This window comes from Myotis myotis, unplaced genomic scaffold, assembly GCF_014108235.1.
Source record: "Myotis myotis isolate mMyoMyo1 unplaced genomic scaffold, mMyoMyo1.p scaffold_m19_p_9, whole genome shotgun sequence".
In the NCBI taxonomy this organism is placed as follows: Eukaryota; Metazoa; Chordata; class Mammalia; order Chiroptera; family Vespertilionidae; genus Myotis; species Myotis myotis.
The window spans coordinates 88,780,630-88,804,904 of record NW_023416401.1 but is presented as its reverse complement, the minus strand read 5'-3'; the positions used below and the strand labels follow the sequence as shown (position 1 = coordinate 88,804,904).

The 24,275-nt window shown below is 47.1% G+C and overlaps 1 protein-coding gene and 1 long non-coding RNA gene across 3 annotated transcripts in view; both read right to left on the bottom strand.

The window, feature by feature from the left end:
• The window catches only part of LOC118663775, a 116,390-nt gene extending 106,587 nt beyond the window's left edge, over positions 1-9,803 (bottom strand). Inside the window, exons 1-2 of one of the 2 annotated variants that reach the window (XR_004970139.1) lie at positions 8,118-9,803; positions 6,819-7,512 (exon numbers count right to left, since the gene is read on the bottom strand). This is a non-coding gene — a long non-coding RNA (uncharacterized LOC118663775). Of the gene's footprint in view, positions 1-6,818 lie in introns of both variants that reach the window. The other variant, XR_004970138.1, reaches the window with a different exon arrangement.
• Positions 9,804-10,958: 1,155 nt separating this feature from the next.
• The window catches only part of NPEPL1 (aminopeptidase like 1), a 29,334-nt gene continuing 16,017 nt past the window's right edge, over positions 10,959-24,275 (bottom strand). Inside the window, exons 7-12 of the mRNA XM_036323725.1 lie at positions 14,925-15,002; positions 13,973-14,073; positions 13,244-13,367; positions 12,844-13,020; positions 12,206-12,316; positions 10,959-11,691 (exon numbers count right to left, since the gene is read on the bottom strand). Of these exons, the coding sequence (XP_036179618.1) occupies positions 11,533-11,691; positions 12,206-12,316; positions 12,844-13,020; positions 13,244-13,367; positions 13,973-14,073; positions 14,925-15,002 (750 nt within the window). The 3' untranslated portion in view covers positions 10,959-11,532. The remainder of the gene's footprint in view (positions 11,692-12,205; positions 12,317-12,843; positions 13,021-13,243; positions 13,368-13,972; positions 14,074-14,924; positions 15,003-24,275) is intronic.

Below are 24,275 nucleotides of genomic sequence, written 5' to 3'. Positions count from 1 at the left end.
TGCTGGATCATACGATAATTTTATTTTTAATTGTTTTAGAGACCACCATACTGTCTTCCACAGAGGCTGTCCTGTTTTACATTCCCACCAACAGTGCACACGAGTTTCAATCTCTCCACATTCACACCAGCCATTTTACTTCCCGGGTTGCTTGTTGTTGTTGTTTTATACTGGCCATCCTATACTGCATTTCCCAAATGATTAGTGATGTTGATCATCTTTTCATGTGGTTGTTGGCCATTTGTATATCTTCTTTGCCTATTTTTGAATCAGGTTGTTTCGTTGTTGAGTTTAGGATATTAATTATCCTATATATGATTTGCAAATATTTTCTCCCATTCTATGGGTTCCCCTTTTACTCTAAGAAAGTGCCTTTTGCTGTACCAATTTTTAAAATTTTCATGAAATGTTTTTTTCTTTTGTTGCATGTGTCTTTAGTGTCATATCCAAGAAATTAATGACAAATCCAACGTCATAAAGCTTTTGCCCTATGCCTTCTTCTGAGAGTTTTATAGTTTTAGGTTTTACATTTAAGCTTTTGACACATTTTGAGTTAGTTTCTGTATGTGGTGTTAGGTAAGGTTCCAACATCATTATTTTGCATGTAGATATTCAGTTTTCCCAGCATCATTTGTTGAAAAGACTGTCTTTTCCCCACTGAATAGTCTTGACACACTTGTCAAAAATCATTTGACCATACATGCAAGAGTTTATTTATAGGCTCTCTATTCTATTCTATTCTGTATGCCAGTACTACACTATTTTGATTACTGTAGTTTTATGCTAAGTTTTGAAATCAGAAGTATGGGTCCCGGCTAGTTTTCTCAGTGGTTAGAGCATCTGACTGCAGACTGAGGGTCTCAGGTTCCATTCCTGGTCAAGGGAACACACCTTGGTTGCAGGTTCCCCAGTCCCAGTAGGGGCTCACGGGGAAGGCAACCAATCCATGTGTCTTTCTCATGTGGCTATTTCTCTCTCCCCCTCCTCCCTCCTTTCCATTCTCTATAGAAATCAATGGAAAAATACCCTTGGATGAGGATTAAAAAAAAAAGAAAGAAAAAAGAAAAGAAGAAGTATGAGTCTTCTGGCTATGTTCTCCTTTTTCAAGATTGTTTTGGCTATTTGTTAAGGAGTCACTCAAGAGGCCATATGAATTTTAGAAGGGGTTTTTCTATTTCTGCAAAAAATAATGTCAATGGGGTTTTGATAGAAATTCCATTGAATATGTAGATCGATTTGGGTAGCACTGACATCTTAGCAATATTGTCTTCCAATCTATGAGCATAGGATGTGTTTATGTAATCTTTAATTTTTTTTCAGCAATGCCTTTTAATTTTGATTGTATAGTCTTTTATATCCTTGGTTAATTCCTAAAAATTTTATTCTTTTTCATGATAATGTAAAATGAAGGTGCTTCCTAAATTTCTTTTTTGGATTGTGTGTTGTTAGTGTATAGAAATGCCACTGATTTTTGTGTGCTGACTTTGTATCCTGCTACTTGGCTGAATTCATTTATTCTAAAAATTGTTTTGTGGCATCTTTAGGATTTCCTACATATTTGATCATATCATCTGTGAACAGAGATAATTTTACTTCTTTCTTTCCAATTCGGATGCCTTTTCCCCCCTTTTTCTTGACTAACTACTCTGGCTAGAACTTCTAGTACTATGTTGAATAGAAATGGCAAAATTGACATCCTTGCCTTGTTCTTCATCTTCAGGAAAATCTTGAAGTCTTTTACCACGGAATACAATTTTATTTACCCATTCATCTGTTGATAGACACTTGAGTAGCTTTTACTTTTGACTATTGTGAATAATGCTACTATCTATGAACATAGATGTCTAACTGATTTTTTAAAATTTACATATCAAATATTCATTGCTAATATACAGAAATATAGTATTGGCCTTGTATCCTTTACCTTCCTTAAAATAATTTTATATTCTAGGGACTTTTTGTAGATTTCAGTAGATCTCAGAATTTTATATGTAGACCATCATGTCATCTGTGAATCAATATCATTTTGCCTCCTCCTTGCCAATGCTATTTCTTACTGATCTTAGGGGAAGACTTTTAGCATTTCACCATTAAGTGTGATGTTAGCTGCAGTTTTTTTTTATAGATGCCCTTAACCGGATTAAGAAAGCACCCTCTGAGACTTTTTATCATATATACATGTTGAATCTGTCAAATACTTTTCCCTCATCTATTGAAATATGATCCATCTTCTTTAGTCTTAGTCTGTCAATATGATGAATTATATTGATTTACTTTGTAATGTTCAAACCCATTTGGTAAAGATAAAGATGTCTTACCTTTTTATATATTGTTGGATTCGATTTACTAATATTTGATTGAGGATTTTTATGTATATACTAGGGGCCCGGTGCACGAAATTCGTGCACTGGGGGGGGGGAGTGTCCCTCAGCCCAGCCTGCCCCCTCTCACATACTGGGAGCCCTCAGGCGTTGACCCCCATCACCCTCCAATCGCAGGATCGGCCCCTTGCCCAGGCCTGACGCCTCGGCCAGAGGAGTTGACCCTCATCACCCTCCGATCACCAATCACCGGATCGGCCCCTTGACCAGGCCTGAGGCCTCCGGCAGAGGTGTCAGGCCTGGGCAGGAGACCCCTAGCTCCCCACGGTTGCAGGCTCCGCCCCTGCCCAGGCCTAACGCCTCTGGCCTAGGTGTCCGGCCCGGGCAGCGGGGACCTGCAGTGGCAGCCGGGGGCGCCGCGATCGCGTGGGCTCTGCCCCTGCCCCTGCAGGACGCCTCTGGCTGAGGCGTCCGGCCCGGGCAGCATGGACCCGCAGCTGCAGCGGCCCCGCAATCGTGGGCTTCGCTTTAGGCCCAGGCAAGGGACCCCTAGCTCCTGGGACTACCAGCTTTGACCCTGCCCAGCTCCCATCGCTGGCTCCACCCCTACTTCCTGCTATCACTGGCCAGGGCGGCAAAGGCGCCTGATTCTCCGATCATGGCTGGGGGGCAGGGCAAAGGCGGCTCTTAGCTCCCCAGCTCTTAGCTCCCCCCTGGGTTTCCGATCACTGTCAGTGGCAGGGGGCTTCTTCCTGCTTTCCCTTTCGCCTCCCTGCATTGTGCCTACATATGCAAATTAACCGCCATCTTATTGGCAGTTAACTGCTAATCTTAGTTGGCAGTTAACTGCCAATCTTAGTTGGCAGTTAATTTGCATATAGCCCTGATTAGCCAATGAAAAGGGTAGCGCCATACGCCAATTACCATTTTTCTCTTTTATTAGTGTAGATTGATGAGGTATATTGGTTGTTTCTTTTCTTCTAATGGCTTTGGTTTTGATATCTGGATAATGTTGGCCTCATAAAATGAGTTGTAAAGTGTTCTCATCTTTTCTATTTCTGGAAGAGCTTGGGTAGAATTTGCCTTTGAAATAATCTGGGCCTGGAGTTTTCTTTGTTGGAAGATTTTTTTTTAAGAGTTCAATTTCTATAGTATATCACTTTCTTCTTGAGTTTCGGTGTTTTGTGTCTTTCAATTAATCAGTAGACTTCATCTAAATTGTTAAATTTATGGCATAGAGACATTGCCTTATTTTCCTTTTAATATCTATATTACTGTAATGATATCCCATTTTTCATTTCTGACATTATAACCTATGTCTTCGCTTTCTATTTTGGTCAGTCTGCATAAAGAGCTGTCACATATATTGATTTTTTCAAATAACTAATTTTTGGTTTATTTTCTATTTGTTTTCAATTATACTAATTTCTTATCTTGTTTATTTCTTTTCTTCTGCTTTCTTTGAGTTTAATTTGCTCTTTTTCTAGTTTCTAAAGTGGAATCTTAGATTATTTACTTTATACTTTCTCTTTGGTTCTACATGTTAGAGGTATGTTAATTTCCAAATATCTGTGGAGTTTTCAGATATCTTTGTTACTGATTTCTATTTTAAGACCATTATGGTCAGGGAATATCCACTGTATAATTTTAACTCCTGTAAGGTTTTAATTTTTAATGTCACAGAATATGACTTATTTTGGTGAATGTCCCACTTGCACTTGAAAATAATAAGTATTTTGTTACTGTTGGCTAGAGTGGCCTATAAATGTCAACTAGGTCAAGTTGATAGTATTGTTCAGGTCTTCCAGACCCATGCTGATTTTCATTCTACTTATTATTCTGTTGATTATTGAGAAAGAAGTAATGATGTCCCCAAATAGAATTGTGGGTTTGTCTATTTCTTTTAGTTCAGTCAGTTTCTGTCTTGTGCTGTTTGGTACTCTGTCATTGGGGGCATCCCTATTTAGGATTGTTCTGTCTTCTTGGTGAATTGATCCTTGTACCATTATGTAACGTCCCTATTTATACCTGGTCATTTTCTTTGTTCTGAAGTATTCTTTGTCTGCTATTAATATAGCCACTTCTGCTTTATTTTGATTAGTGTTAGGTTGATATGTATTTTTCCATCCCTTTAATTTTAATCCATCAATATGAGGAGCAAGCAAACTTTTTCTATAAAGGGCCAGTAAGAAAATCTTTTAGTCTTTGTGGCCACATATGATCTCTGTCTCCTCTTCCTTCTTCTTTTCTTCATAACCCTCACAAAATATTTTTTTAAATTTCTTTAAAACAGGAGATGGGCCCTAACTGATTTGGCTCAGTGGATAGAGTGTCCGCCTGCGGATTGAAGGGTTCCAGGTTCGATTCCAATCAAGGGCATGTACCCATTGGGGGTGTGCAGGAGGCAGCTGATCTGCTTCTCTCTCATCGATGTTTCTAACTCTCTATCCCTTTCCCTTCTTCTCTGTAAAAAATCAATTAAAATATATAATAAACAAACAAAACAAAACAAAAAAATAGGAGATGGACTGGATTTGACCTGTTGGCCAGTTCACTAGTCCCTATAGATTTTTATGTAGGGTACATTTCTTGTAGACAGCATCTAATTGGGTCCTCTTTTTTTTCTCAATCCAATACGGTAATATGTTTTTAATTGCTGTATTTAGACCATTCAGATTTAATGTAATTATTGCTAGAGCTGAATTTAGGCTTACCATTTTGTTACATTTCTATCACTCTCATTTTTTCTCTTTTCCTTTTTCTGCCTTTGAATTTGTTTGAACTCTTTTTTAAAGTATTCCATCAATTTTGTCTATTGGTTTTTTAGCTGTGTCTCTTTGTGTTACTTTTTAGTTGTTGCTTTAGGGATATATAAACCAAACTTTTCACAATCTATTTTAGAATTAACATCTTCCCACTGCATGTAAAATACAGAAGCCTTATAATCATCTGTACCTTCTCTATGTTCCCTTCTGTTATAGTTGTCGTATGTATTACATCTATATAGCCTAAATCTCTCAGATAATGTTTTCATGTTTGCTTTTTAAAGTTATACATGTTTTAAAGTACTTTAAAAAATATTCCATTGCCTGGTCGGCATGGCTCAGTGGTGGAGCATCGACCTATGAAACAGGAGGTCATGGTTCAAATCCGTCAGGGCACATGCCCGGGTTGTGGGCTCAATCCCTGGTGTATGTGTGTGTATGTATGGGGGGCGGAGGGGAGTGCAGGAGGCAGCCAGTTAATTATTCTCTCTTCATTGATGTTTCTATCTCTCTTTCCCTCTCACTATCTCTCTGAAATCAATAAAAATATATTTTAAAAAATATTCCATTATTTTTGCCCGGATATTTACCTTTTCTGTTGTTTTTCCTTCATTCTTGATGTTTCGAGTTTTATTCTGGTATCATTTCCCTTTTGTCTGGAGAACATTCTTTTATATTTATTTCTTTTAGAGCAGCTCTGCTGGTGGACTTGTAATTTTTTCTTCTTCTTCTGAGTATGTCTTTATTTTGCCTTCATTCATAAAAAAATATTGTTGCTGTATTTAGAATTCTGAGTTGACAGTTCATTGCATATTTTTAAAGACATTGTTTTGTTTCCCTTTCTTTTGGCCATCATTGTTTCTGATGAAAAATCTTTAGTCATTTTACCCTTCAAGTAAGGCATAATTTTCCTCTGGCTGCTTTCAATATTTTCCTTTATCTTTGGCTTTCAGTAATTTGATTGTTGCATCTGGGTGTAGTTTTCTTTGACTTTACCCTGTTTGGAGTTCTCTACATCTTTTGAACCTGTAAATTTAAGTCTTCCAATAAATTTGGGAAGGCTTAGCCATAATTCTTTCATAAAATTGTTTTGGACTCTGGTGGAAACTACAAATATTTAGGCCATTAAAATAAATAAGTTGTAGAGATATACTGTAAAACATAGGGCCTGTAATTAATAACACTGAATTGTATATTTTCAAAAAAATTGCTAAGAGGATAGATCATAGGTTAAGTGCTCTTACCACAACAAGAGAAAAACAGAAAAACAAAAGGGGAAGGAGGAAACTTTTAGAGATGAAAAATGTTACGGCATTGACAGTGATGACAGTGGGTGTACACTTTAATCTGTTTCTCATCTGCTCAAAACTCACTGGCTTCCATTGCTCTCAGATAAAACTCAACTCCTTGCATAGCCTGCAAGGCTGAGCATGCTCAGGCCCTGCTCGCCACATGCAACCCCCCTCACCGCCCCATCTCCATCCTTTTCTCCTTTCCTTTCTGCTCTGCTACCTGGGCATCACCTGTCCCACCCTAGGGCCTTTGCACATGCAATTCCACTGCCTGAAATGATTTTTTTCCATCTTCTGCACCATTTAATATCCACTCATCCGTGCACTCAGCTCAGATGCCACTTCCTGGAGATCAGCCTGCCTCTGCTGGCCCTCTCTCCTGCCGAGCCCCCACCTATAACTGGGCTTGTGGGCTGTGTATTTATAGCACATTTTCTTACCTGAGCGGTGGAGGAAGTGGGACTTCATTGTTCTCCAGCCACAGGAGGAAACGGTGCCTTCCTGGGCCCCAGTTGGCTGGCAGGGCTGTGCCGCCAAGCCCTTCCAACTCACAGGACGCATTTGTTTAGTGTCTGAAAAATCTCCAAAAAAAAAAAAGCCCTTCACAGGTGAGGGCAGCATGGCAGGATCCTGCAGGGCCCTCAGTGTGAATGTTGTCCTTGTCTACTCGCGCCGGTCCCTCTGCCGCAATGCTCAGCGCCTACTGTCCAAATGCCAACGTGCCTTCATTTTGGAACACCAGCTGTAGCTGCACCTGGCTGCAGGTCGCCATCATGCTCCAACCCCTTCTCTCTGGTTTGCGGGACAAAGAAACTGAGGCTCAGGAGTCAGTGGATGGCCCTGGTGCGCAGTGCAGGGCCAGGAGCCGGCCTCCGCCAAGTCCTGTTTGCTGAGCCAAACCTTTCAGCAGCAGACTCAGCATCCTGCTCTCAGGTCACAGGAAACCAGAGGGATCTAGGGCCCATCCATTTCATAGGTGAGGACGCTGGGGCCAAGCCCAGGGCCTCAGGGCTCCCTGGGGAGTTCAGCCAGCGATGAGCTGCACTGAGCCGCTGCGTCTGTCTGCATCAGGCTTGGTGCGTCTATTGATTCTTCTCCCTCCTCTGTAGGGGAGGAGCTCCAAAGGCCAGAGGTCTTAGGACAGAAGCAGAAATCAAGCAGAGAGAACACAGGTCCCCCTCTTCCCCCCAAATTTGCAAACTAGCCACAGAAAGCCACCCAACGCGTGGGTGGAAAAAAGAAGTCCCAGGCATCACCAAGAGGTCTGTAGTTACGGAGTTTGTGGAAACTTCCTAAATGGATTTAGAGGTGGGAGAAGGGGTCCTAGCAGCATGGGGTGTTTTAGTTTCGGCTAGAGGCCACCTGCGTTCTAACTGTGCTAACGGTGAATGTAAACCAGGTCTCCGAGGTTTTCGATTTGGGGGTTTGTTTTTTCATTTTGTTTCTTGACTGAAGGATGCGCCCTGGACTGATCCCCAAAGCTTTCAGGATCACAGTGGAGACTGAAGTGAAACCAGTGCACTAGTTGGAAGTCCCTGCGGACCAGCTCTGCCCCTTGAGGGAGTGCGGGCCTTCTGGAGCCTCCTGCCCTCACACGGCTGGCCCCCGGCCCCCACACGCTGCCGGGAAGACACAGCGTTCCCTGGGCCATCGGGCCTGGGTTTAGGGACCTAACTGGCAGCAGGAGGATGAAGGCAGCCTTTCTCCCCGGTCCTAGCCACGTGTGCAAGGACCCCCACCTGGGCAGCATTCTCCACGAGCTGATCCTGGCTCAGGGTGCAGAGCTGAGACACCGCTCCCATGAGGACAGCATCTCAATGTGCGTGGGGCCTGGTACTTTTCCAAGGGCTTTTAAATGCATTATCTTGTTGGAGGCTCATTTGAGGCAAGGACTCGCGGCAGACTGGAAAACAACTCATTTACTGACTCCTGAATGGGGAGGAAGCTGAATGCAGCTATGTTTTTGCTGAATCTCAAACCAAAACAACCTTTTGTTAAAGAACAAACAAATAAACAAAAATGCTAAACATCAATTCACCAAATTCACCAGGGAACATGGTCTGAAGGGAGGTTCTAGGCAGAGAATCACACAGCAAATTCAATTCAACAAACATATATTGGGGCGGCTCCTGTGGCCACAGATGTGCGCATGGGGCCAGGGAGTGACGGTGAGAAGTCCTCCCTCTCATGAACAGGGCGGGGTGGGGGAAGCGACAGCTCAGCTGTCTCAAGGTGGGTAGTGGTGAACCCGGAATCTCAGTGACCAGGCGGCTGCCCCTCTCCTAGGGCTGTGGCCTCCTCGCTCTCCTGAGAGCCAGGTGACAAAGGTCTCCCTAACCGTGTCAGAGGCCCTCCCCTTGAGTGGCCCTGTCTTCCCAGGGCTTGTGCAGAGCCTGACAAAGGCTCTCTCCTCGTGTCGCCACCTCTGCTGACACAGACCTGACCTCGGGGATGGGGTTTTGGTCTCAGCGCTGGGATTGGACTTGGGGTCCCTCTCCTGGGGTGCTGCTGACCACACTCCTCTTTTGCACAGGATGAGGCCGGCTGGCCCGCAGTGTCACAGTCTGGCTCCCGCCGCTGAGGCCTGCTACCAGCCCAGCCGCCGGGCAGTAGGTGGTCCAGGAGCGGTGGCCAGGCTGTGACCAGGGCGGGGCTGCAGCCAGGACCTGGAGTGGGTGGTCTATAGTGACAAATAGGCCCCAGAGCCCGGGCTTCCTGGCGGGATATGGGAAGGCTCTCCCGGCCTGGGCTCCTCTGACCCTTCAGGCCCCCTCACCCCTGCTTCCCAGAACAGCCGCGTCTAGGCTTCACCCTCTCACAGGAGAGTGGGGTCTCCTGTCCTCTCACCTGCTCCCCGAGTCCTTGGAGAAGCCCGCTAGCTCCAGCAGGAAGCAAGAGTTCTTTCCACCCCAGGTACCTCCTTCGCAAAAGACACTGCCCTTCCCTGTCTCTCGTTCTGTCTGCTGGGTAACGCGCTCTGTTCCTGGCTGCCCTCCAACCCCAGGCGGGTGCGGGGTCGCAGACCACTCACGGGAAGTTCCCAGTCCGTGTCAGCCTGCCCCCTCTCCGGGCTGAGTGCAGGGCTGTGGTCTCCTCTCCGGGGAGAGGGTGCCGACCCCACACGCCTCCCCAGCTACGTAGGACTCTACCATGTCGTGTCGGTGGTGATAGTTGTGGCCAAGTTCACCCAGAAGCACTTCCTTGGCATTGCCCACTCTCTCGTGTCTGCCCGGCTGCCTGCTGTGGGCCACAAGCTCCAGCTCCGCGCACACCTTCCTGGCTCTCAAGCTGGGCGAGCGGGGGCTGGGACAGCAGAATCTCTGTGCAAACTCACATTTCTGTATCACTCGCCAGGAACCACTATCAAGTGGACCCACTGTGCCCACCTGCCCCACCGCCACCCCCTGACCCAGTGGCCTGGGCTTCGTGAGGTCAAGGGAAGCAGCTGTCTTGTCCTAAGGTCCTTTGGCCACTGGGAGAGCAAGGCCTCCGGCTCACAGCCGCGCCCCCCCCCCCCCCCCCCCCCGTGACAGTCTCCCTAAGGCCTGGCACGTAGGCAGGCCCTGAGCCGGCAGCTGCTCCCCAGCTGGGTCCCTGGCCCTAAGGCCGCCTTTGTGCCCGCACAAGGCAGACTCAGTTCTCCTGCTCCTTGACCCTGCATCCTGCAGCCCCTGGCAGGGGGGCGGACAGTGCCAGCTGCCTGAAGCAGGAACTGGACCACCGTAGTGACCTCTGTCTCCTTCGGGGCACCGCAGAGGGAAGCTGGCGAGAGCTGCTTATTGCAAGGCCATTAAGCAAGCTAATGACCCATGAAGGCTCCTGGCCGTTCTGGCCACCCTGGTCGTGCCTCCCCTGGGCTCACAGAGCCTGCTACCCACCGCCTGCCCTGTGACCGCTACTACTGTTACTTAACGTGTCGGGCCAGTTTTCCCACCCAGGGCCAGGTCTGGGAGCTGCTGCTTGACTCTTCCAGCTGAGCTAAGGCTGTGCACACAGCAGGCAGGTAATACATATTTATTTCGAATCAAGCCCAGAAAGAGTCACCTTGATTTCCAAGGCTGGGGAAGGGACTTGAGTCTGGGGACACTTGGTCAGGGGTGAGGTAGTCAGTGGGCCAGGACACAAAGTGGGGCAATGTATCGTGCACCTGTGCTCTGATCCGTTCCCAGCAGAGGCACGGGCAGCTGCTCTCTGCCAGGTGGGGCCCGAGCCCCTGATCTCTTCGCCTCGGCAGCTGTGGGGCAGAGCACAGGAGGGGAGAGGGGCCCTGCCTGCACTCTCGCTGAACTCAGGAGAAGTTGGCTTCCAGGCGCCCTGGGCCCCTCACCTGGGGTCAGGTGGGAGGCCTCCCTGAACCCTGGCCGCTCTTGCCCTTCAGCCCTAGAATCGTGCCTTCAGTGCCAAGGAAACATACCTGACCCAGTACAACACTCAGCCTCAGGATATGCTGGGGGGTGGACAGCCTTCCCTGCAGACCTGGGCTCTCAGAGCCTGATGCTCACTTGGGAGAAGGTGACAGCAGGCCTTGGGGTGGGTTTCTAAAACAGGGCGGGAGAAACAGTGAGACACAGGCCAAGATGTGATGTGGTGCAGCCGCATTTAATTCAACCGCCAGTGAATTCTAAGGGGCCAGAGCAGACTCCTCTTGCTTTATAAAGGTGAGTCCCCACGCAAGTCACCTCCATCCTTTCAAAAGGGTGGGCTGTCTGGACACAGCAGCAGCCCAGGCCAGAGCACGGGCCTGGGCTCTCCGTGACGAGGGCCATGTGGGGAACCTGGGGCAGGACACAGGGCCATAGGCACCCATCTGGGCACCAAGTAGACGCAGGAGGCCTGAATGCAGGAGGCCTGAGGGCCAGTAAGCCAAAGGCGTTGGGCTGTCCATGCGGAGGCCCCAGGAAGCAAGTGCAGAAGCTGGTGGGAGGCCTGCCGACCACTTACACAGCCCAATGCTTCCAGCCCTTCCTCAGGCCCCCCCCCCCCCCCCCCCCCCCGAGCTGTTGTCTAAGACATAGGAGCCATTTCCATCACCACAACAACTAAAAACAAAAACAAACCAAAGCCCATCTTAAGGTATAATCTTCCAATTGCTTAAAATTAATCAGTGCAAAGTGAGGCAGAGCCCCTGCCACTGGGCCAGGCAGGCAGCCAGCCTCACACAAGCCTACGCCTCTTGGAGTCCCTGTCCGTGTCCCCCTCCTGGGAGTCTTCCTCACAGCCAAGCGGGGACACCAGGTTCAGCAGAGGGTCCTCAGAGGCTCGCCCGAAGAGTGCCAGGAGGAGGGCCACCCCGAAGCCCGTGGCGCGCTCACCCTGTGGACAAAGTGCAGGTGGAGCCCCTGCCAGGGAGCCAGACCCCCTCAGCGAGCTGCCTCTGCGGGGAGAGGCTTGGGCCAGGGAGAGGACCCCCACTTTCCCTGCAGACCCCTTCTGCTGCCCTGAACACTCGAACCAAGGAGTGCTCTGGCCTCACTCAGGTTTTATCAGGGTGCGAAAGGGTGAGACCAGGGCCCGGGACTCCTGCTGAGAATGGCTGGCTGGGGAAGGATCGCAAACAGCAGCCACTCTGTTCCCAGGGATGAGGAGACCAGAGGTCAGGGGGGACCACAGCTGGCCGGGAGGCTGGGCCATAGATGGTATGACCCTCAACACAGAATGTTTCCGATGAGCTCAGCCTGCAGCTCTGGAGCCAGACAGGGCTCTGGACGCGCATCCGATGGCGGGAGCCAGGCCGAGGGGAGGGACGGGAGGGGAAGCAGACTGGAGGGCCAGCCAAGGAAGTGTCCTAACCAGGAGGGGAGGACGCCCGCTGGGGCCCTGCACTCACTGCGTGCACAGGCGCGGCGATGTCCAGGTGGACCCAGACCCCAGGCCAATCGAAGCCAATGTGTGAGGCAATGAAAAGGCCAGCACAGGAGCTGGGGCTGTTGTCCCGGTCCTGGGGAGACAGAAGGACAGACAGTGACCCTTCCCCTCCCAGCAGTGGGGGCTTGGGCGAGGGGCTCCACCAAGAGCACCATCAGGGCCTATTGTGGACCCACCTTGCCATCCTCAGCCACCTCCCCTGGTGTCTGAAAGGGGCTAGGGAGGGTCCAGCGCAGCAGTGGCAGCTGAGAGGGACTTGGGACCCCAAGGACCTTGCATGTGAGCTTAGGTCTGCCTTCACCCCAAGGCAAGGGGGCAGTCAGCAAAGGGACTGACGGGGGACAACGGGCAGACCCCAGATGGGGAGGAAACCCAGTACCAGATGTGGTGCGTGCGCCGGCAGGGAGCCCAGTGAATGGTACATCCCCTCTTTAGATCCCCCCTGCCACCCCCCCCCCCCCCCAGCCACAGCAAAGATCTGGGGCCTCCCAAGGGTGACCCTCGTCTACACTGCTGCTGTTTCGTGGGGTCACGCTGACACTTTGAAAGCAGGGCTCTGCCTGCCCCGCTCCCTCACCTCAGGAGCCACTCCAAACCTACCGCCACGGAGTTCTTCATGTCGGCCACGGCCGAGGTGAACTCGCTGAAGTGCAGCTCGGGACAGTAGACGAGGGGGTGCACGAGGTCCCCGCATTTCCGCCCGGACTTCACGCAGGCCGCCTCCCACTCGGCGCTGTTGGTGAGCACGGCAGCGTGGTACTTGCCCGTGGCGATGCCCTGGGGGTCAGGGAGAGTGGGACAGAGCCCCCAGGAGAGGGAACAAACAAGGCAAGAGAGGTGGTGAGAGACGCAGGGGAGGAAGGCCTCCGCCCTGCCCGGGCACCCAGGCCTCAGTCCACGGGCTCCGCTACCTGCACCCTCCCTGGGTCCCCCACCAGGTTATGAAGATGAAATGACAGCACCCCTCTTTCTTGGAGGCCAGGTGGCCTTAGGCTCCCACCTGTGCTCCGGTCAGCGTGGCCATGTCTAGGATGATGTCAGCCCCCAGGTCCTTGCAGGCGTAGGACACACCATCCGCTAGCACCAGCCTGCCCTCAGCATCCGTGTTGTTGATTTCCACTGTCCTGGGGGCAGCAGACACTCCACTCAGGATGGCACTCTCTGAGGCACTCGTAGTGAGTCCCTTTGGAACTGGGTGACCCCACCTAGAGCCCTTGTTTCTGTAACTACCTCACCACCCCTCTACAGTGCCAGGGTCAAGAGCAAAGGCCATTGTGTCAATCCCGCCCATCACTGTCCAGCTAGAATCTGGACAAGCCACTCAGCTCCTGGCCGCAGTTTCCTCTTCTGTAAGACGGGAGAACAGGGTTGTGTGGGCAGCATCTACACCGTTCCCTGGCCCTAGGTAAGTGCAGGGTTACCTGTCAGGGTAACCCTGGGGATGGGCACCATGTGGCAGAGAAAGGGCTCACCCTAGTGAAGCAGGATGGTTCCTGAGCCCCTGAGCCAGGACCCTGGTCACCCTTCTGGACACCCCTGGGAGCAAGCAGCCTGTGGGCCAGGGCTACCTGTCACAGGGCATCTCCAACAGGGTCTGCCCCCAGCTGGAGCAAGCAAGGTGAAATCTGCCCCCAGCAAGCATGGCTCCAGCTGGCCAGCCTGGCCTGGGAAGGAGAGGGCAGCATGGCCGAGGGCCCTGGGCTGCGTGGTGAGCGAGGGGTGGTCTTACTTTCCTGAGTAGAGCAGGTGGATGTCATCAGGCCTCGTTGCGTTGGGCCCCACTGAGTTCTCAGCCAAGCAGAACACCGCGTGAAGGTTGTCTTTGAAACCCTGGCAGAGATGTGGGCAGAGGCTCCAGTACAGGCTGGTCGTGCTCAGACCCCTGGAGTCTTTCTGACAAGCTCATCAAGGGAGGCAGCGGGCAAGGGGGGCGAGGGGCGGGGCAGGGGGCAGGAGCCCGGTGCTGTCCCCCAGGCAGAGCCTGCAGTGCTGAGCCAGGTGAATGCTGGCCGCATTCCTCCTGAGTCTCCGGCCAGCGAGGGAACGAGAGGGCGGATGGCTCGTGCTCCAGGTGCCGCCTCCCCTGCGGGACCACGGTGGCCTGTGGCTTGTGGCTGTGCTTCAGAGAGGCCCCAGGAAGGTCCATTTCTAATGAGGCTGTGTGGGGCAGAAGCAAGAGCAGCCAGGCTCTGGGCCCCTCCCTCCTGCAAGTTCTGTCCTCTTGCAGGGAATAGGCTGGGCTCCTGATCGGCATTAATTAGAAACTTTGCCAAGACCTTCTGCTCTCACTTTAAGTTTACCCCCAGGAACCAAGCCAAACAGGTAGGCCCTACAGAGAGAAGAGGCCTTACATTTGGTGACAGGAAGAGCTGGGCCTCCTAGAAGCAGCCGCAGTAGCTCCTTTTAGGAGGTAAGTCGTCCCTGTGGTGGTCAGGGCACACCACCCCTTTGTTGAACACACACTTTTTACCCGTTTGACATGGGCTTTGGGCTCCAAAGGACATGCATCCCCCAACCTCACCCACTGGCAGTGATCACTGCCCCGGGCAGGTGAGGAGTGCCCTGGAGCCCTCACTTCTTCCCCTTTTAGAGCCTTTGGCCTGTGATGGGTGTGGACTCAGCAGGAAGGATAGGATGGGGGTCCTCCTCTCCCAGGACTGCAGGAGTGGGACCCCACTAACCTGCTTGACGGCAGCCCTGAAGGCCCCTAAGATGGCTGCAGCACCCCCGCAGTCTCTCTTCATCCCGGGCATGGTAGTCTGCGGACAACACCGATGGGTGAGAGAGGAGTGAGTAAATGCTGACTGGTACCCACCTGCCCCATCCCACCCTACTCAGCACCTGGGGCCCAGAGGGGCTCCCTAGACCTGCAATATCTAGAGAAGGGAAGCCAGGACACTCTCACTGGTCAGGTGGGTGTTCTCTAAAAGCAACGGGCAGTAATGGCCAAAGACCAGGGGACCCTTTCACCTGAGCAGAGTTTTGGGGGTTATCCAAGGAAACTGTGGGGGAGGAGAAAAATGAACAGGAGGAGGAGAAGGAGGAATAGGAGGAGGAGAATGAAGAGGAGGAGGAGGAGGAGAGGAAGAGGAGGAGGAGGAGGAAGAGGAGGAGGAGGAGGAGGAGGAAGAGGAGGAGGAGGAGGAAGAGGAGGAGGAGGAGGAGGAGGAGGAGGAGGAAGAAGAGGAGGAGGAGGAGGGAGGAAGAGGAGGAGGAGAATGAAGAGGAGGAGGAGGAGGAGGAGGAAGAGGAGGAGGAGGAGGAGAGGAGGAGGAGGAGGAGGAGGAGGAGAGGAGGAAGAAGAAGAGGAGGAGGAGGAGGAAGAGGAGGAGGAGAATGAAGAGGAGGAGGAGGAGGAGGATGAGGTGGAGGAGGAGGAGGAAGAGGAGGAGGAGGAGGAGAATGAAGAGCAGGAGGAGAAGGAGAATCAGGAGGAGGAGGAAGAGAATGAGGCGGAGAAGGAGGAGGCGGAGAAGGAGGAGGAGGCGGAGTAGGCGGAGGAGGCGGAGAAGGAGGAGGAGGAGGAGGAGAAGGAGGAGAAGGAGGAGGAGGCGGAGGAGGAGGAGGAGGCGGAGAAGGAGGAGGAGGCAGAGAAGGAGGAGGCGGAGAAGGAGGAGGAGGCGGAGGAGGAGGAGAAGGAGGAAGAGGAAAAGGAGGAGGAGGAGGAGAAGGCGGAGAAGGAGGAGGAGGCGGAGGAGGAGGAGGAGGCGGAGGAGGAGGAGGAGGCGGAGAAGGAGGAGGAGGCAGAGAAGGAGGAGGAGGAGGAGGAGGAGGAGGAGAAGGAGGAAGAGGAAAAGGAGGAGGAGGAGGAGAAGGCGGAGAAGGAGGAGGAGGAGGAGAAGGGGGAGAAGGAGGAGGAGGCGGAGAAGGAGGAGGAGGCGCCGGAGGAGAGGGGGACAATGATAAAGAACACACAACAGAGGGGACTAAAAATGGCGGCAGAGTAAGTGGCAGGCACACGGACATGCTCCCAGGGCCAAACGAATTACACCTAAAATAAAGAAATATTCCTCAGTAGTCCACAGAAGATTCTCTGGAGAGAACCCTGATACCTGAGGACAGAGAGTGGAGACCACATAGAGACTGGTGGGAGGGGCGGAGGTGCGAAAGGCCTGCCAGGCTCCCACAGACAGCAACTGAGGTTCCAGAGAGATCTCTCGGCTGTGGGGGTTGCCACTGAGAACGGTGGGATCTAATCCCCAAGCTGGGCCCCAGCAGAGAGCACCAGAACTGAGAGGGTACCCACATCACATCTGGCTGTGAGAAGCAGCAGGGTGGCTGTGGGCCAGGGAGAGACTGGAAATTCCAGCACTTTCTTAAAGGGCCAACACACAAAATTCCCTATGGAGCCACCCATCTTGTGCTCCAACAGAGGGCGGGCAGAGTGGACTGGAGCTGTGTGAGCAGAAGCTGGGATCAGAGGTTCTGGGGTTAGAGCTCAGAAGGCAGACACCCCAGTTTCCTGTGCTGAGTCATTCCCTCACACTGCGGAGGTCATCTTTCTCACACAGACATTTGCTATACAGGTGACCTTGCCTGGGGGGAAGACAGCTGATCCACCCTATTGGAAAATGCCTTGCACCACACTGCAGAGTTTCTGAGGCCCATTAAGAGACAGGATAACAATAGCATCCAGGCAGAAGCAATTGCCCCACCTGTTGAAAACACTCTTGCCACACCTGTGGATGATTGCCTGAGGGCAATTCAAGACAAAATCCTATCAGTCTGTAGACAGAGGTGATTACTGGAGGCTTTGAATCTTGCCTGATCTAATTAGTCAGAAACAGCATTTGACACTGTCCTGCACTAGAGATTGAGAGGCATAGCAGATCTACCTAACACACAGTCACAAACCCAAACAGGCAGCTAAAATTGGGAGGCAAAGAAACAAACTCCAAATGAAAGAACAGGAGAATTCTCCAGAAGAGATAAATGAACCAGAGATAAGAAATTTATGTAGTACAGAATTCAGAATAATGACGATAAAGACGTTCAATAGCATGATAAAAGATACAGTAACTATGAAAACAAATAAAGAATGACATAGCACAAATAAAGAATATATTGGAAGGAATAAACAGCAAATTAGGAGAACCTGAGGACTGAATCAATGAATTAGAAGACAGGGTTGTAAGAATAACTCAATCAGCAAACCAAAAAGAAAAAAAAGAAAAAACAGGAGGACAGCTTAAGGGAGCTGTAGGACAAGGTGAAACATAACAATATTCGAAAAGCAGGTGTGCCAGAAGTAGCAGGAAGGGAGAAAGGATAGAAAACGTGTTTGAAGAAATAATGGCAGAAAACGTCCCTAGCCTGGTAAAGGAAAAAGTCACACAAGACCAGGAGGAACAGAGAACCCCAAACAAGAAAATCCCAAACAGGCCCACACCCAGACACATCACAATTAAAATGCCAAAAAAAAAGACAAAATGAGAATCTTAAAGGCAGCAAGAAAAAAGCAAATTGTTAGCTACAAAGAAGCTCCCACAAGGCTGATTTCTCATTAGAAACTCTACAGGCCAGAAAGCAATGGCATGAAGTACTCAAGGTAATGGAAAGCAAGGATCTGAGACCAAGATTACTATATCCAGCAAGGCTATCATTCAAAATAGATGGTCAAATATAGAGTTTCCTGGACAAAAAAAGACTAAAGGAGTACGCCACCACCAAGCCAACATCATAATAAATGCTAAAGGGACTGTTGTAATGAGAAGTAGAGAAACCCAGGAATACACAATTAAAATGGCAATAAATAATTACCTATCCATAATAACCTTAAATGTTAAAGAATTAAATGCTCCAATCAAAAGTCATAGGGTAGCTGAATGGATAAGAAAACACGACCCATATATCTGATGTCTACAAGAGACCCACCTCAGAACAAAGGACTCACACAAACTGATAGTGAAGGGATAGAAAAATTTTTTTCCAGGTAAATGGAAATGAAAAGAAAAAAAAAGCTGGGGTAGCAATAGTTATATCTGACAAAATAGACCTGAACGTGAAGGCCATAACAAGAGATAAGGAAGGCCACTTCATAATACTAAAGGGAGCAATTCAGCAAGAGGATATAACTCTGGTAAACATATATGCACCCAATACAGGAGCACACAAATACATAAAAAAACTTCTGGAAGATATCAAGGGAGAGATCGCCAGCAATACAATCATAAAAGGGGACGTTAATAACCCATTGACACCACTAGATAAATCCTCTAAACAAAAAAATCAGCAAAGAAACATTAATTCTAAATGACTCACTAGATCAGATGGAATTAATTGACATCTTCAGAACATTGCACCCCAAAGCTACAGAATATACATTCTTCTCAAGTGCACATGGAATATTTTCAAAGATAGACCACATATTGGAACACAGGCAAAGACTCTTCAAATTCAAGAAGATAAAAATCCTATCAAGCATCTTCTCAGACCACAATGGCATAAAATTAGAAATCAACTACAATAAAAACAATGAAAAAAATCAAACACTTGGAAGATGAATAGCATGCTATTAAACAATGATTGGGCTACCAAAGATATCAAAGAAGAAATTAAAAACATCCTGGAAATGAATGACAATGAAAACACAACAATCAAAAATCTATGGGTTCCCTGTGAGGCTGAGACGGTCCCTGTGAGGCTGAGATGGTCCCTCTGTGGCTGAACACAGGGACACGTCACAGATGGAAATAGCTACATTTTCCATGTGTATGACCCTGCAACAAAAAGCGTACACCTATGGATGAGGACAGTGGGGGGGGGGGGGTAAGGGCAGAGGGTGGGGTGGGAACTGGGTGGAGGGGAGCTATGGGGGGGAAAAAGGGGGAACAACTGTAATAATCTGAACAATAAAGATTTATTAAAAAAAAAAATCTATGGGACACAGTGAAAACAGTCCTGAGAGGGAAGTTTATAGCTCTACAGGCCTACCTCAAAAAACAAGAAAAAATGCTAATAAGTTATCTAACTCTACAACTTAAAAGAATTAGAAAGAGAGCAACAAGAAAAGCCAAGAGTGAGCAGAGGGAAGGAGACAATAAAGATTAGAGCAGAAATAAATGACATAGAGACCAAAAAAAAAAAAAAAAATACAAAAGATCAATGAAATCAAGAGCTAGTTCTTTGAAAGGATAAACAAGATTGATGAACCTCTGGCCAGGCTCACCAAGAAGCAAAGAGAGAGGACACAAATAAACAAAATCAGAAATGAAAAAGGTGAGGTAACAATAGACTCTATAGAAATACAAAGGACTGTAAAAAACAAAAACAAAACAAAAAAAACTCGAACAGACAACTCCACTCTAATAAACTGGACAACCTAAAGGAAATGGACATATTCCTAGAAAAATACAACCTTCCAAAACTCAATCAGGAAGAATCTGAAAACCTGAATAGGCCAATAACTAATGATGAAATTGAAACAGTAAGCAAAAATCGTCCAGCAAACAAAAATCCTGGTTCGTACAGCTTTACAGGGGAGTTCTACCAAATACTCAAAAAAGAGCTAAAACCTATCCTCCTCAGACTATTCCAAAAAATTCAACAGCAAGGAACACTTCCAAGCTCATTCTATGAAGCTTAGATAAAGACAAAGATAAAGACAAAACCAAATAAAGACACCACAAAGAAAGAGAACTACAGGCCAATATCCCTGATGAACATAGATGCTAAAATTCTCAACAAAATTCTAGCAAACTGGATCCAGCATTACATTAGAAATATTATACACCATGACTAAGTGAGATTTATTCCCGGGATGCAAGGATGGTACAATATTCACAAATCAATAAATGTAATACATCACATTTGAGAGACAAAGATCACATAATCATATCAATCGATGCAAAAAAAGCATTCAACAAAATCAAAAACACTTTTTTGATAAAAACTCTCAGCAAAGTGGGAATAGAGGGATCATACCTCAATATAATAAAAGCCCTATATGACAAACCTGCAGTCAACACATCATACTCAATGGGCAAAAACTAAAACCATTTTCCCTAAGAATAGGAACAAGACAGGGATGCCCACTTTTACCACTCCTGTTCAACATAGTACTGGAAGTGCTAGTCAGAGTGATCAGACAAGGAGAAGAAATAAAATGCATCCAAATTGGAAAAGAAGTAAAATTGTCATTATTCGCAGATGACATGATATTGTACATAGAAAACCCTAATGACTCCATCAAAACACTACTAGACTTAATAAATGAATTCAGCAATGTAGCAGAAATCTATGGCTTTTTTATACAATAATAATGAACTCACCGAAAAAGAAACTAAAATAAAAAACAATCGCATTTACCAGTGCACCAAAAAAATTAAGATACCTAATAATAAACTTAATTAAGGAGGTAAAGAAAACCTTGTACTCAGAAAACTACAGGACATTGAAAAAAGAGATAGAGGAAGACATAAACAGATGGAAGAACATACCGGGTTCATGGATTGGTAGAATCAACATCATTAAAATGTCCATACTACCCAAAGAAATTTATAGGTTCAATGCAGTCCCCATTAAAATACCAATGGCATATTTCACAGACCTAGAGTAAACTCTCCCAAAATTCATCTGGAATTAAAAAAACACCCCAATAAGCCACAGCAATCCTGAGAAAAAGAACAAAGTTGGAGGGATCACAATACCAGATATCAAGCAATATTACAAAGCCACTGTTCTCAAAACTGCCTGGTACTGGCACAAGACCAGATATATAGACCAATGGAACAGAACAGAGAACCCAGAAATCAACCCAAGCCATTATGCTCAATTAATATTTGACAAAGGAGGCAAGAGCATACAATGGAGTCAAGACAGTCTCTTCAATAAATGGTGCTGGGAAATTGGTCAGATACTGGTACGTGCCAAAAATGAAACTAGATCACCAACTTATACCATACACAAAAATAAACTCAAAATGGATAAAGGACTTAAACATAAGACAGGAAAACCATAAAAATATCAGAGGAATCCACAGGCAGCAAAATCTCAGACATATGCCGAAGCAATTTCTTCACCCATACAGCTCCTAGGGCAATGGAAACTAAAGAGAAAATAAACAAATGGGACTACATCAAAATAAAAAGCTTTTGTATGGCAAAAGAAACCATCAGCAAAACAACAAGAAAGCCCACTGCATGGGAGAACATATCTGCCAATGCTATCTCAGATAAGGGTTTAATCTCCAAAATTTACAGGGAACTCCTACAACTTAACAAAAGGAAGATAAACAATGCAATCAAAAAATGGGCAAAGGACCTAAATAGACACTTTTTGAAAGAGGACATACAGAAGATTGAGAGACATATGAAAACATCCTCAAAGTCACTAATAATCCAAGAGATGCAAATCAAAACAACAATGAGGTACCATCTCACACCTGTCAGAATGGCTATCATCAACAAATCAACAAACAACTGCTGGAGAGGATGTGTAGAAAAAGGAACCCTCGTGCACTGCTGGTAGGAATGCAGACTGGTGCAGCCACTATGGAGAATAGTATGGAGTTTCCTCAAAAAATTAAAAATCGAATTCCCATTTGATCCAGTAATCCCACTTCTGGGAATATATCTCAAGAAACCAGAAACACCAATTAGAAAGGATATATGCACCCCTATGTTCATAGCAGCATAATTTACAATAGCTAAGATTTGGAAACAGCCTAAGTTCCCATCAGCAGATGAGTGGATTAAAAAACTGTGGTACATCTACAACAATGGAATACTATGTTGCTATAAAAAAGAATGAATGTTTACCATTTGCAACACCATAGATGGACCTGGAGAGTATTATGCTAAGTGAAATAAGCCAGTCGGAGAAAGATAAATATCACATGATCTCACTCATATGTGGGATATAATAAACAACATAAACTGATGAACAACAATAGATCTAGAGACAAAGAAACCCTGAACAGACCGTCCAACCTCAGAGAGAAGGCAGGGGGAGGGGGGGGTAAGAAGTCAACTATAGGAGTTGTATGCATGCATATTAGCATAACCAATGGACATGGACACTGGGGCAGTGGGCACTTATCCTGGGGAGCGTGAGTGGCGGGGGGGAGGGGAGTCAAGTGGGGGAAAAGGAGACAGAGGTAATACTTTAAACAAAAAGTCATAGGGTAGCTGACTGGATACAAAACTATGACTTAACTATATGTCATCTAAGAGACCCATCTCAGAACAAAAGACACACAAGGGTTGAGAGTGAAGAGATGGAAAAATTTTTCCATGTAAATGGGAAAGAAAGAAAAGCTGGAGTAGCGATACTCATATCTGACAAAATAGACTTTAAAATGAAGGCCATCACAAGCGACAACAAAGGTCACTGCATCTATCCAAGAAGAGGACATAACCCTGGTAAACATATATGTACCCAATATAGGAGCACCTAAATGTATAAAAAAAACTTCTAGAGGGATTTAAGGGAGAGATCGACAACAATACAGTCATAGTAGGAGAGTTTAACACACCACTGACTTCACTGGATAGATCTTCCAGACAACAACTTTACAAGGAAACAGTGACTCTAAAGGACACACTGGATCGATGGATTTAATTAACATTTGTAGAACATTTCACTCCAAAGCTGCAGAATATACATTCTTCTCAAGTACACATGGATCATTCACAAAGATAGACCACATATTAGGACACAAAACAAGTCTCTACAATTCAAGAAGACTGAAATCATATCAAGCATCTTCTCAGATTACAGTGGAATAAAACTAGAAATCAACTACAGTAAAAACACTCAAAAACATTTAAACACATGGAGACTAAAGAGCATGTTATTAAACAATGAATGGGTTACCAATGAGGTCAAGAAAGAAATAAAAAAAATTCCTGGAAACAAAGGAAATGAACATACAATAACAACCCAAAATCTCTGGGACACAGCAAAAGCAGTTCTGAGTGGGAGGTTAATAGCACTACAGGCATACCTCAAAAAACAAGGAAAATCAGCAATAAATTATTTAACCCTACAACTTAAAGACTAGAAAGTGAACAACAAGAAAAGCCCAGAGTACATAGAAGGAAGGAAATAATAAAGATTAGAGCAGAAATAAATGACATAGAGACTAAAAAAATTACAAAAAATCAAGGAATGCAAGAGCTGGTTCTTTGAAAGGATAAACAAAATTGATAAACTGCAAGTAAGACTCATCAAAAAACAAAGAGAAAGGACCCAAATAAATAAGATCAGAAACAAAAGCGGAGAACTAACCTCTAACACCACAGAAATACAAAGGACTGCAGGAAAAATACTATGAACACCTACACTGAGTGGCCAGATTATTATGACCACCTGACGTTTGTAGGCAAATTAGCCGTACACTGCATTGTATAGGATATGGAAGCCGAAGGCCTGTTCGAACACCTTTGCTGTCTGCAGTTACCAAGATAAAACGTCTACAATTCGCACAGGAACACAAGGATTGGACAGTAGAGCATTGGAAAAAAATCATGTGGTCCAATGAATCACGTTTCCAGTTGCATCATGCAGATGACAGAGTGAGAATTTGGCGGAAACAGCATGAAAGCATGCACCCCACATGCATGAGTACAACCCTTCAAGCTGGTGGGGGCAGTATTATGGTTTGGGGCATGTTTTCCTGGCCTGATTTGGGCCCTTTAATTCGTGTGGAACAACGTCTGAATAGCACAACATACCTAAGTATCGTTGCTGATTAAGTTCATCCTATCATGTTGATGGCGTATCCCAATGGAGATGGTTTCTTCCAGCAAGACAACGTGCCATGCCACGGTGCTCATATTGTGCAGGAGTGGTTTCAAGAACACGAGGGAGACTTTACCTTGCTCAGGTGGCCCTCACAATCACCAGATCTCAATCCAATTGAGCATTTGTGGGACAAAGTTAAAAGCCATCAGGCACTGGTTCCACAGCCATCAAATCTCACAGAACTGGACAGTGCTATTCACCAGGCATGGTGTCCAATTCACCTTTCAACATCTTGTGGAGTCAATGCCAAGAATCACCGCAATATTAAAGGCAAAAGGTGGCCCAAC